The sequence below is a fragment of the Carcharodon carcharias genome, chromosome 12 (assembly GCF_017639515.1).
Source record: "Carcharodon carcharias isolate sCarCar2 chromosome 12, sCarCar2.pri, whole genome shotgun sequence".
NCBI classification, from domain to species: domain Eukaryota; kingdom Metazoa; phylum Chordata; class Chondrichthyes; order Lamniformes; family Lamnidae; genus Carcharodon; species Carcharodon carcharias.
The window spans coordinates 78613072-78626705 of record NC_054478.1 but is presented as its reverse complement, the minus strand read 5'-3'; the positions used below and the strand labels follow the sequence as shown (position 1 = coordinate 78626705).

Here is a 13634-nt window from a genome sequence, read left to right as displayed (position 1 = left end):
GCCTGCCTCACGTCCCACCCTCGCCTGCCACCCTTCCTTCCCTCCCCTTGCTCCACTCCTTCCCCTCACCTCCCTCCACTCCCTCCCTTCCCTCCCCTCCCACCCCACACCCACCATCCCCTCCCTCCACTCCCACCCTTCCCGTGCAGCCTTTCTCCCCTTCCCTCCCTCCTACCCCCTCCCCTCCCTCTCTTCCCCTTCCCTCCCTCCCTTCCCTTCCTCCCTTCCCTTCTCCCCTGCCTCCCCTCCCAACCTCCCTTCACTCCCCTCCCACACCTCCCCTCCCACCCACCCCTCCCTCCCTCCCTCCCACCCCTCCCACCTCTCCCTCCCACCCGCCCTCCCCTCCCACCTCTCCACCCCTCCCACCCCTCCCTCCCCTCCCACCTCTCCACCCCTCCCACCCCTCCCTCCCCTCCCTCCCACCCCTCCCTCCCCACCCTCCCACCCCACCCACACCAACCCTCCCCTCCCCTCCCACCCACTCACCACTCCCCTCCCGCCCACCCCCCCACCCACCCACCCACCCCCCTCCCCTTCCCTCCCACCCACCCCCTCCCCTCCCACCCACCCAACCCCCCTCCCCTCCCCTCCCACCCACCCACCCCCTCCCCTCCCCTCCCACCCACCCACCCCCTCCCTTCCCCTCCCACCCACCCACCCCCTCCCTTCCCCTCCCACCCACCCAACCCAGCCCCTCCCCTCCCACCCACCCAGCCACCCCCTCCCACCCACCCACCGAGCCACCCTTGCCTCCCACCCTTGATTCCCTCCCCTCCCTCCACTCCCTCTGCTCCCTTCCCTCCCCTCCCCTCCCACCCTCCACCCCCTGCCTCCCCTCCCCTTCCCCCTCCCCTCCCTCCCTTCCCATCCTCCCTTCCCCTCCCTCCCCTCCCACTCTCCCCTACTCCCCTCCCTCCCTCCCTTACTCCCCTCCCTCCCATCCTCTCTTCCTTCGCCTCCCACCTTCCCCTCCCTCCATCCCCTCCCACTCTCCCTCCCCTCCCACCTTCCCCTCCCTCCCCTCCCCTCCTTAACCCTAACCCTTCCCTCCCCCTCCCCTCCCTCCATTTCCCTCCCTCATTGCCCCCTCCCCTTCCTTCCCTTCCTCCCCTTCCCTCCCTCCCCTCACCTCCCTCCATTTCCCTCACTCATTGCCCCCTCCCCTTCCTTCCCTCCTTCCTTCCCCCTCCATCCCCTCCCTCCAACCCTCCCCTCCCACCCCTCCCTTCCCTCCCACCATCCCCTCCCTCCACTCCTACCCTCCCTCCCCTCCCACCCCTCCTACCCTCCCTCCCCTCCCACCCCTCCTACCCAGCCTCCCACACTCCCTCCCCTCCCCTCCCTCCACTCCCTCCGCTCCCTTCTCTCCCTCCCCTCCAACCCTCCACTCCCAACCTCCACTCCCACCCTCCCCGTGCACCCCATTCCTCCCCTTCCTTCCCTCCTTCCCCCTCCCCTCCCTCCCATCCCCCTCCCCTCCCTCCCATCCCCCTCCCCTCCCTCCCATCCCCCTCCCCTCTCTCCCATCCCTTCCTCCCTTCCCTTCCCCCCTCCCTCCCACTTCTGCCCTCCCCTCCCTTCCCCCTCCCCTCCCTCCCATCCCTTCCTCCCTTCCTTTCCACCCTCCCTCCCACGTCCACCCTACCCTCCCTCCTCTCCCCTCCCTCGCTCCCTCCCTCTCTCCCTCCCCTCCCCTCATCCCCTCACATCTCATCCTCCCACCCTCCCCTCCCCCCCACCCCTTCCTCCCCTCCTCCCACCCTCCGCTGCTTCGCCTCCCCACCCTCCCCTGCCTCGCCTCCCCACCCTCCCCTGCCTCGCCTCCCACCCCTCCTACCCTCCACTGCCTCGCCTCCCACCCACCACTGCCACGCCTCCCACCCCTCCCACCCTCCACTGCCTCGCCTCCCACCCCTCCCACTCTCCCCTGCCTCGCCTCCCAACCTCCCCTGCCTCGCCTCCCACCCCTCCCACCCTCCCCTGCCTCGTCTCCCACCCCTCCCACCCCTCCCACCCCTCCCACCCTCCCCTGCCTCCCCTCCCACCCTCCACCCCCTGCCTCCCCTCCCCTTCCCCCTCCCCTCCCTCCCTTCCCTTCCTCCCTTCCCCTCCCCTCCCTCCCCTCCCTCCCGCCCTTACTCCCCTCCCTCCCGCCCTTACTCCCCTCCCTCCCATCCTCTCCTCCTTCGCCTCCCACCTTCCCCTCCCTCCCTCCCCTCCCACTCTCCCTCCCCTCCCACCTTCCCCTCCCTCCCCTCCCCTCCTTAACCCTAACCCTTCCCTCCCCCTCCCCTCCCTCCATTTCCCTCCCTCATTGCCCCCTCCCCTTCCTTCCCTTCCTCCCTTTCCCTCCCTCCCCTCACCTCCCTCCATTTCCCTCACTCATTGCCCCCTCCCCTTCCTTCCCTCCTTCCTTCCCCCTCCATCCCCTCCCTCCAACCCTCCCCTCCCACCCCTCCCTTCCCTCCCACCATCCCCTCCCTCCACTCCTACCCTCCCTCCCCTCCCACCCCTCCTACCCAGCCTCCCACACTCCCTCCCCTCCCCTCCCTCCACTCCCTCCGCTCCCTTCTCTCCCTCCCCTCCAACCCTCCACTCCCAACCTCCACTCTCACCCTCCCCGTGCACCCCATTCCTCCCCTTCCTTCCCTCCTTCCCCCTCCCCTCCCTCCCATCCCCCTCCCCTCCCTCCCATCCCCCTCCCCTCTCTCCCATCCCTTCCTCCCTTCCCTTCCCCCCTCCCTCCCACTTCTGCCCTCCCCTCCCTTCCCCCTCCCCTCCCTCCCATCCCTTCCTCCCTTCCCGTCCACCCTCCCTCCCTTCCCGTCCACCCTCCCTCCCACGTCCACCCTCCCCACCCTCCTCTCCCCTCCCTCGCTCCCTCCCTCTCTCCCTCCCCTCCCCTCATCCCCTCACATCTCATTTTCCCACCCTCCCCTCCCCCCCACCCCTTCCTCCCCTCCTCCCACCCTCCGCTGCCTCGCCTCCACACCCTCCCCTGCCTCGCCTCCCCACCCTCCCCTGCCTCGCCTCCCACCCCTCCTACCCTCCACTGCCTCGCCTCCCACCCACCACTGCCACGCCTCCCACCCCTCCCACCCTCCACTGCCTCGCCTCCCACCCCTCCCACTCTCCCCTGCCTCGCCTCCCAACCTCCCCTGCCTCGCCTCCCACCCCTCCCACCCTCCCCTGCCTCGCCTCCTACCCCTCCCACCCTCCTCTGCCTCCCCTCCCACCCCTCCCACCCCTCCCACCCTCCCCTGCCTCACCTCCCACCCCTCCCACCCTCCCCTGCCTCACCTCCCACCCCTCCCACCCTCCCCTGCCTCACCTCCCACCCCTCCCACCCTCCCCTGCCTCACCTCCCACCCTCCCCTGCCTCGACTCCCACCCCTCCCCTGCCTCGCCTCCCCACTCCCACCCTCCCCTGCCTCGCCTCCCACCCTCCCCTCCCTCCCCTCCCACCCTCCCCTCCCCATCTCCACCCACTCACCCCACCCACCCTACCCTCCCTCCCCTCGCACTCACCCCACCCACCCTCCTCTCCCTCCCCTCCCACACAGCCCAGCCACCCCCACTCGCCCCACCTACCCTCCCCTCCCACTCACCCTCCCCTTCCTCCCTTTCCTCCCGTCCCACTCGCCCCACCCACCCTCCCCTTCCTCCCCTCCCACTCGCCCCACCCACCCTCCCCTTCCTCCCCTCCCACACACCCCACTCGCCCTCCCCTTCCTCCCCTCCCACTCGCCCCACCCGCCCTCCCCTTCCTCCCCTCCCCTCATCCCCTCACGTCTCATCCTCCCACCCTCCCCTCCCCCTCCCCCCCACCCCTTCCTCCCCTCCTCCCACCCTCCGCTGCCTCGCCTCCACACCCTCCCCTGCCTCACCTCCCCACCCTCCCCTGCCTCGCCTCCCACCCCTCCCACCCTCCCCTGCCTCGCCTCCCACCCCTCCCCTGCCTCGCCTCCCACCCCTCCCCTGCCTCGCCTCCCCACCCTCCCCTGCCTCGCCTCCCACCCCTCCCACCCTCCCCTGCCTCGCCTCCCACCCCTCCCACCCTCCCCTGCCTCGCCTCCCACCCCTCCCACCCTCCCCTGCCTCGCCTCCCACCCCTCCCACCCTCCCCTGCCTCGCCTCCCACCCCTCCCACCCTCCCCTGCCTCGCCTCCCACCCCTCCCACCCTCCCCTGCCTCGCCTCCCACCCCTCCCACCCTCCCCTGCCTCGCCTCCCACCCCTCCCACCCTCCCCTGCCTCGCCTCCCACCCCTACCACCCTCCCCTGCCTCGCCTCCCACCCCTCCCACCCTCCGCTGCCTCGCCTCCCACCCTTCCCTGCCTCGCCTCCCACCCCTCCCTGCCTCCCCCCTCCCACCCTCCCCTGCCTCGCCTCCCACCCTCCCCTCCCTCGCCTCCCACCCTCCCCTCCCACCCTCCCCTCCCCATCCCCACCCACTCACCCCACCCTCACTACACTCCCACACACCCCACCCACCCTCCTCTCCCTCCCCTACCACACACCCCACTCGCCCCACCCACCCTCCCCTCCCACTCACCGTCCCCTCCCACTCGCCCCACCCACTCTCCCCTTCCTCCCTTTCCTCCCGTCCCACTCGCCCCACCCACCCTCCCCTTCCTCCCCTCCCACACACCCCACTCGCCCTCCCCTTCCTCCCCTCCCACACGTCCCACTCGCCCTCCCCTTCTTCCCCCCCCACTGGCCCCACCCGCCCTCCCCTTCCTCCCCTCCCTCCCCTCCCCTCATCCCCTCACGTCTCATCCTTCCCTCCTCCCACCCTCCCCTGCCTCGCCTCCCCACCCTCCACTGCCTCGCCTCCCCACCCCTCCCACCCTCCCCTGCCTCGTCTCCCACCCCTCCCACCCTCCCCTGCCTCGCCTCCCACCCCTCCCACCCTCCCCTGCCTCGCCTCCCACCCCTCCCACCCTCCCCTGCCTCGCCTCCCACCCCTCCCACCCTCCCCTGCCTCGCCTCCCACCCCTCCCACCCTCCCCTGCCTCGCCTCCCACCCCTCCCACCCTCCCCTGCCTCGCCTCCCACCCTCCCCTGCCTCGCCTCCCACCCCTCCCTGCCTCGCCTCCCCACTCCCACCCTACCCTCCCTCCCCTCCCACTCACCCCACCCACCCTCCTCTCCCTCCCCTCCTACACAGCCCACCCACCCCCACTCGCCCCACCCACCCTCCCCTCCCACTCACCCTCCCCTCCCACTCGCCCCACCCACCCTCCCCTTCCTCCCCTCCCACACACCCCACTCGCCCCACCCACCCTCCCCTTCCTCCCCTCCCACACACCCCACTCGCCCCACCCACCCTCCCCTTCCTCCCCTCCCACACACCCCACTCGCCCCACCCACCCTCCCCTTCCTCCCCTCCCATACACCCCACTCGCCCTCCCCTTCCTCCCCTCCCACTCGCCCCACCCGCCCTCCCCTTCCTCCCCTCCCCTCATCCCCTCACATCTCATCCTCCCTTCCTCCCCTCCTCCCACCCTCCCCTGCCTCGCCTCCCCACCCTCCCCTGCCTCGCCTCCCCACCCTCCCCTGCCTCGCCTCCCCACCCTCCCCTGCCTCGCCTCCCACCCCTCCCTGCCTCCCCACTCCCACCCTCGCCTCCCACCCTCCCCTCCCTCGCCTCCCACCCTCCCCTCCCTCCCCTCCCACTCACCCCACCCACCCTCCTCGCCCTCCCCTCCCACACACCCCACCCACACCCACTCACCCCACCCACCCTCCCCTCCCACTCACCCTCCCCTCCCACTCGCCCCACCCACCCTCCCCTTCCTCCCTTTCCTCCCGTCCCACTCGACCCACTCGCCCTCCCCTTCCTCCCCTCCCACACACCCCACTCGCCCTCCCCTTCCTCCCCTCCCACACGTCCCACTCGCCCTCCCCTTCCTCCCCTCCCACTCGCCCCACCCGCCCTCCCCTTCCTCCCCTCCCCTCATCCCCTCACGTCTCATCCTCCCTTCCTCCCCTCCTCCCACCCTCCCCTGCCTCGCCTCCCACCCTCCCCTGCCTCGCGTCCCACCCCTCCCACCCTCCCCTGCCTCGCGTCCCACCCCTCCCACCCTCCCCTGCCTCGCGTCCCACCCCTCCCACCCTCCCCTGCCTCGCGTCCCACCCCTCCCACCCTCCCCTGCCTCGCGTCCCACCCCTCCCACCCTCCCCTGCCTCGCGTCCCACCCCTCCCACCCTCCCCTGCCTCGCGTCCCACCCCTCCCACCCTCCCCTGCCTCGCGTCCCACCCCTCCCACCCTCCCCTGCCTCGCGTCCCACCCCTCCCACCCTCCCCTGCCTCGCGTCCCACCCCTCCCACCCTCCCCTGCCTCGCGTCCCACCCCTCCCACCCTCCCCTGCCTCGCGTCCCACCCCTCCCACCCTCCCCTGCCTCGCGTCCCACCCCTCCCACCCTCCCCTGCCTCGCGTCCCACCCCTCCCACCCTCCCCTGCCTCGCGTCCCACCCCTCCCACCCTCCCCTGCCTCGCGTCCCACCCCTCCCACCCTCCCCTGCCTCGCCACCCACCCTCCCCTGCCTCGCCTCCCACCCTCCCCTGCCTCGCCTCCCACCCTCCCCTCCCTCCCCTCCCACCCTCCCCTCCCTCCCCTCCCACCCTCCCCTCCCTCCCCTCCCACTCACCCCACCCTCCCCTCCCACTCACCCCACCCATCCTCCCCTCCCACTCACCCCAGCCACCCTCCCCTCCCTCCCCTCCCACTCACCCCTCCCACCCCTCCCACTCACCCCTCCCATTCACCCCTCCCACTCACCCTGCCCACACCCCACCCACTCACCCCTCCCACACCCCACCCACTCAACCCACCCACCCTCTCCTCCCACTCACCCCACCCACCCTCCCCTCCCACTCACACCACCCACTCTCCCCACCCACCCACCCACCCTCCCCTCCCACTCGCCCCACCCACCCTCCCCTCCCTCCCCTCCCACTCGCCCCACCCACCCTCCCCTCCCTCCTTTTCCTCCCGTCCCACTCGCCCCACCCACCCTCCCCTTCTTCCCCTCCCACACACCCCACTCGCCCTCCCCTTCCTCCCCTCCCACACGTCCCACTCGCCCTCCCCTTCCTCCCCTCCCCTCATCCCCTCACGTCTCATCCTCCCTTCCTCCCCTCCTCCCACCCTCCCCCGCCTCGCCTCCCCACCCTCCCCCGCCTCGCCTCCCCACCCTCCCCTGCCTCGCCTCCCCACCCTCCACTGCCTCGCCTCCCACCCCTCCCACCTTCCACTGCCTCGCCTCCCACCCTCCCACCCACCACTGCCGCGCCTCCCACTCCTCCCACCCTCCCCTGCCTCGCGTCCCACCCTCCCCTGCCTCGCATCCCACCCTCCCATGCCTCGCCTCCCACCCCTCCCACCCTCCCCTGCCTTGCCTCCCACCCCAGCCACCCTCCCCTCCCACTCACCCCACCCACACTCCCCTCCCACTCACCCCACCCACCCTCCTCTCCCACTCACCCCACCCACCCTCCCCTCCCTCCCCTCCCACTCACCCCACCCACCCTCCCCTCCCTCCCCTCCCACCCTCCCCTCCCTCCCCTCCCACCCCTCCCACCCTCCCCACCCTCCCCTCCCACCCTCCCCTCCCTCCCCTCCCACTCACCCCACCCACCCTCCCCTCCATCCCCTCCCACTCACCCCACCCGCCCTCCCCTCCCACCCCTCCCACTCACCCCTCCGATTCACCCCTCCCACTCACCCTGCCCACACCCCACCCACTCACCCCTCCCACACCGCACCCACTCAACCCACCCACCCTCTCCTCCCACTCACCCCACCCACCCTCCCCACCCTCCCCTCCCACTCACCCCACCCACCCTCCCCTCCCACTCACCTCACCCAACCTACCCTCCCTCCCTTCCCACTCACCCTCCCCTCCCTCCCCTGCTACTCACCCCACCCACCCTCCCCTGCCACTCACCCCACCCACCCTCCCCTGCCACTCACCCCACCCACCCTCCCACTGACCGCACCCACCCTCCCCTCCCACTTACCCCTCCCACTCTCCCCACCCACCCTCCCACCCCTCCCACCCTCCCCACCCCTCCCACCCTCCCCACCCACCCCTCCCACTCACCCCACCCACCCTCCCCTCCCTCCCCTCCCACTCACCCCACCCACCCTCCCCTCCCACTGACCCCACCCGCCCTCTCCTCCCACCCCTCCCATTCACCCCACCCACTCACCCTGCCCACACCCCACCCACTCACCCCTCCCACACCCCACCCACTCAACCCACCCACCCTCTCCTCCCACTCACCCCACCCACCCTCTCCTCCCACTCACCCCACCCACCCTCCCCTCCCTCTCACCCCACCCACCCTCCCCTCCCTCTCACCCCACCCACCCTCCCCTCCCTCCCCTCCCACTCACCCCACCCCCCTCCCCTCCCTCCCCTCCCACTCACCCCACCCACCCTCCCCTCCCACTCACCCTCCCCTCCCACTCACCCCACCCACTCTCCCCACCCACCCTCCCCACCCCTCCCACCCTCCCCACCCACCCCTCCCACTCACCCCACCCACCCTCCCCTCCCACTCACCCCACCCACCCTCCCCTCCCTCCCCCCCACTGACCCCACCCACCCTCCCCTCCCTCCCCTCCCACTCACCCCACCCGCCCTCCCCTCCCACCCCTCCCACTCACCCCACCCACCCTCCCCTCCCACTCACCCCACCCGCCCTCCCCTCCCACCCCTCCCACCCACCCTCCCCTCCCTCCCCTCCCACCCACCCTCCCCTCCCTCCCCTCCCACTCACCCCACCCACCCTCCCCTCCCACTCACCCTGCCCACACCCCACCCACTCAACCCACCCACCCTCTCCTCCCACTCACCTCACCCACCCTCTCCTCCCTCCCCTCCCATTCACCCCACACTCCTTCCCCTCCCCCCTCCCACTCACCTCCCCCTCCCACTCAGCCCCCCCAACCTCCGCTCCCTCCCCTCCCTCTCAACCAACCCACCCTCCCCTCTCTCCCCTCCCTCCCCTCCCACTCACCCCACCCACCCTCCCCACCCACCCCTCCCACTCACCCCACCCACCCTCCACTCCCTCCCCGCCCACTCACCCCACCCACCCTCCCCTCCCACTCACCCCACCCACGCTCCCCTCCCACTCTCCCCACCCACCCTCCCCTCCCTCACCTCCCACTCTCCCCACCCACCCTCCACTCCCTCCCCGCCCACTCACCCCACCCACCCTCCCCTCCCACTCACCCCACCCACGCTCCCCTCCCTCCCCTCCCACTCTCCCCACCCACCCTCCCCTCCCTCCCCTCCCACTCTCCCCACCCACCCTCCCCTCCCTCACCTCCCACTCTCCCCACCCACCCTCCCCTCCCTCACCTCCCACTCTCCCCACCCACCCTCCCCTCCCTCACCTCCCACTCTCCCCACCCACCCTCCCCTCCCTCACCTCCCACTCTCCCCACCCACCCTCCCCTCCCTCACCTCCCACTCTCCCCACCCACCCTCCCCTCCCTCACCTCCCACTCTCCCCACCCACCCTCCCCTCCCTCACCTCCCACTCTCCCCACCCACCCTCCCCTCCCTCACCTCCCACTCTCCCCCACCTCCCACTCTCCCCACTCACCCTCCCCTCCATCACCTCCCACTCTCCCCACTCACCCTCCCCACCCTCCACTCACACCCCTCCCACCCTCCCCTCCCACCCCTCCCACCATCCCCTCCCACCCCTCCCACTCACCCCACCCCCCCACCCACCCTCCGCTCCCTCCCCTCCCACTCACCCTCCCCTCCATCCCCTCCCACTCACCCTCCCCTCCCTCCGCTTCCACTCACCCTCCCCTCCTTCCCGTGCCAATCACCCACCCACGCTCCCCAGCCACTCACCCCACCCACCCTCCCCTCCCACTCACCCCACCCACTCACCCCAACCACCCCCCCCACCCTCCCCTCCCACTCACCCCACCCACCCTCCCCACCCTCCCTTCCCATTCTCCCTTCCCACTCACCCCACCCACCCTCCCCTCACACCCCTCCCACCCTCCCCTGCCTCCCCTCCCACTCACCCCACCCACCCTCCCCTACCACTCACCCTCCCCTCCCACTCACCCCACCCACCTTCCCCACCAACCCCTCCCACTCACCCCACCCACCCTCCCCTCCCTCCCGCCCACTCACCCCACCCACCCTCCCCTCCCTCCCGCCCACTCACCCCACCCATCCTCCCCTCCCTCCCGCCCACACCCCACCCATCCTCCCCTCCCACTCACCCCAACCACGCTCCCCTCCCTCCCCTCCAACTCCCCCCACCCACCCCTCCCTCCTCTCCCACTCTCCCCTCCCACTCTCCCCACCCACCCTCCTCTCCCCTCCCTCCCCTTCCACTCTCCCCACCCACCCTCCCCTCCCCTCCCACTCTCCCCACCCACCCTCCCCTCCCCTCCCACTCTCCCCAGCCACCCTCCTCTCCCTCCCCTCCCTCCCCTCCCACTCTCCCCACCCACTCTACCTCTCCCCACCCACCCTCCCCTCCCTCCCCTCCCAATCTCCTCACCCACTCTCCCCACCCACCCTCCCCTCCCTCCCCTCCCACTCTCCCCACCCACCCTCCCCTCCCACTCTCCCCACCCGCCCTCCCCTCCCTCCCCTCCCACTCTTCCCACCCACCTTCCCCTCCCACTCTCCCCTCCCACTGTCCCCACCCACCCTCCCCTCCCACTGTCCCCACCCACCCTCCCCTCCCCACCCACCCACCCTCCCCTCCCACTCTCCCCACCCACCCACCCCTCCCACTCACCCTCCCCTCCCACTCCCTCCCACCTTCCCCTCCCTCCCCACCCACCCTCCCCTCCCACTCACTGCACCCTCCCTCCCCTCCCACTCACCCCACCCACCCCACCCACCCTCCCCTCCCTCCCCTCCCACTCACCCCACCCACCCTACCCACCCTCCTCTCCCTCCCCTCCCACTCACCCACCCCACCCCACCCACCCTCCCCTCCCACTCACCCTCCCCTCCCACTCACCCCAACCACACTCCCCTCCCTCCCCTCCCCTCCCACTCACCCCCCCATCCCTTCCCTCCCCTCCCACACCTCCCTCCCCTCCCACACTCCCTCTCACCCCTCTCTCCGCTCCCTCTCCTCCCTCCCACTCCTCCCTCCCCTCCCAGCCTCCCTCCCCTCCTCCCCACCACCCTCCCCTCCTCCCCTCCCCTATCCCTCTCCCTCCCCTCCTCCCTTCCCCTCGTCTCCTCCCCTCGTCACTTCCCCTCCCCTTCCCCTCCCTTCACCTCCACCTCCCTCTCCCCTCACCTCACCCCTTCCCGTGCCCCCTCATCCACTCACCTCCCTCTCAGCTCCACACATCCCCCTCACCTCACCTCCCACCCTCCCCCTTCCCCCCTCACCTCCCCCTCACCTCTCCCTCACTTCCCCACCCACCTCCCGCTCCTCTCCTTCCCCCTCCATCAACATCCCGCTCCTACGACTCCCCTAGCCTACCACTACTCCCTCCTACGACTCCCCCATCCCATGACACCCCGCCCCGACTTCCCCCTCCACTCCCCCTCTCCCATCCCCCTCCACTACCCACTCCTCTCCTCCCACCTCCCCCCTTCATCACCCCTACACCACCTTCCCCACCCCTCCTTCCCCACCCCCTTCTCACTCCCCTTCTCCTCACTCCACTCCTCCCCATCCCCTCACCTCAACTCCCCCTCCCCTCCCCACCTTACCTCACCTCCCCCTCACTTCCCCAGCGCTACCCCCTCTCCCCTAACCCCATCTCCCCCTCACGTCCTGTCCTTCCCCCTCCCCTTCACCTCCCTCCTCATCTCCACACTCCCCCGCACTTCCCCCTCACCTCCCCCTCACCCCCTCACTTCCCTCTCACCCCCTCATGTCCCCCTCACCTCCCCTTTCCACCGCCTCACCTCCCTTCTCCCCTGTGCCCCCTCTCACCACCGTGCCCCCCTCAACCTGTGCCTCCCCCTCACCGTCTAACCTCCCTCTCACCCCCACACCTCCTCCTCACCTCACCTCCCACCCTCCCCCTTACCAGCTCACCTTCCCCCTCACCCCCCTCACCTCCCACCCCTCCACTTCCAGCCTCCCCCAACTTCCCCCCACCCCTCCCATCCCCCCTCACATCCCTCCCAATCCCCCCAACCCCCTCACTCCACCCCTCCCACCCCCTCACTCCACCCCTCCCACCCCTCCACTCCACCCCTCCCACCACCCCCACTCCGCCCCCCCACTCGAGGGTAGGAGAAGAGGGTAGGAGGGGTGTTCTCCCCTCCCCAACTTCCTCCACTCCCCCCGCAACTCCCCCCACTCCCTCTCCCCCACTCTTCCACCCACTCCTCACCCCCCCACTACTCCACCCCCCAACTCCCCCCAACTCTCCCCACCCACTCACTCCTCCCCCCCACAACCCTCACACTACCCCTCCCCCACACCCCACTCCCCCCTCCCCTCCACTCCCCCCTCCCCCACTTCCCCAGTCCCTCCCTGACTCACCCCCCCCCCGCCCCGAGAAAAAAAACACCTGACAACGACATCAGCCACAAATCATCCTGTTACGTCAGGGCTTCCAGCCATTTAGTCAGAATGCTATTTATAGACTTTAAGACTGTAGCATTCAGCAATTAAACAAAGTAACTAATTATTTTTGACAAAATAATGATTTTGTTCCAACAATTGAAGAAAATGTCCCATGATGCAAAAAATAGAATTGGCCTATATTTAATTATAGTTTTGACATTCATTTAACAAAGTTCGTTTTTAGAGTTGCTATTTCTTTCTAGGTAGACTGCTTGTGACCAATTTAAGAATTATCTGGCATTCACTGGCTCTTCCACGTGTTAACTTATGTAAGTAAAGCTATATTTTGATTGACTATTAATAAAGTTGTTTACTGTGGAATTAAACTGAAAACATTGCTGTCCCAAAGGATACACGGATAACCAACTTTTCTCTGTGACTCCTCATATAATTTGAATTTTTAAATACTGGTGAAGCATTTGGATTTTAGAAATAATGGCATAACCTGTAATGATTTAAAGTGCAAGGAACTACGATTAACTCAGTTTAAATTTTTATTTAAAAACAAACACGTCTTCTGTTCTCTTTTATTTTTTAATTCTCTTATTGATTATTAAGATATGCTTGAATGGTGAATTTTTGCTGTAATTGGTTTACACTAAGCCTGATTGTCCTACCCAGTCCCACTGCCCACCTTGTACATCATCAAGGAGTCTCAAAGTGTTTAACTGTAATATCATTTACAGCTCTCCTACAAGGCAGAACTCTGAATTTGTCCTCCATTCCATAAGCAAGCTTTGTAGCCAGGACAAAATTATTTTCCAGTATATTAAAAATTAGGAATTGATGTCAGCTGTACGACATGCACTTTATTGCATGAAAACATTCCTCATTGAAATCTTTTTGGCTCCTGGCGTTACTGCCTGCTTAAATGTTGACTTGTCTGAAACAGTATCAGTAGCTAACATATCCAAAACAAAATTTTCCATTGTTTCCATTTCTTATGTTTGTGTCAAAAACACATTGTTTTTATACTTTTTAGATCTATCTGCTTGCCAAAAATGGTATAATAGATAATACAGAACTACT

At 68.8% G+C, this 13634-nt stretch overlaps 1 protein-coding gene across 8 annotated transcripts in view; it reads left to right on the top strand.

Moving 5' to 3' along the window:
- The window catches only part of bbs5 (Bardet-Biedl syndrome 5), a 71288-nt gene that overhangs the window by 13636 nt on the left and 44018 nt on the right, over positions 1–13634 (top strand). For all 8 annotated transcript variants that reach the window (XR_005944567.1, XR_005944569.1, XR_005944568.1 and 5 more), the window contains exon 3: positions 12809–12874. Coding sequence is in view for 4 of the 8 variants with exons in the window: in XM_041200741.1 (XP_041056675.1) it covers positions 12809–12874 (66 nt within the window). In the remaining 4 variants the exon portion in view is untranslated. The remainder of the gene's footprint in view (positions 1–12808; positions 12875–13634) is intronic.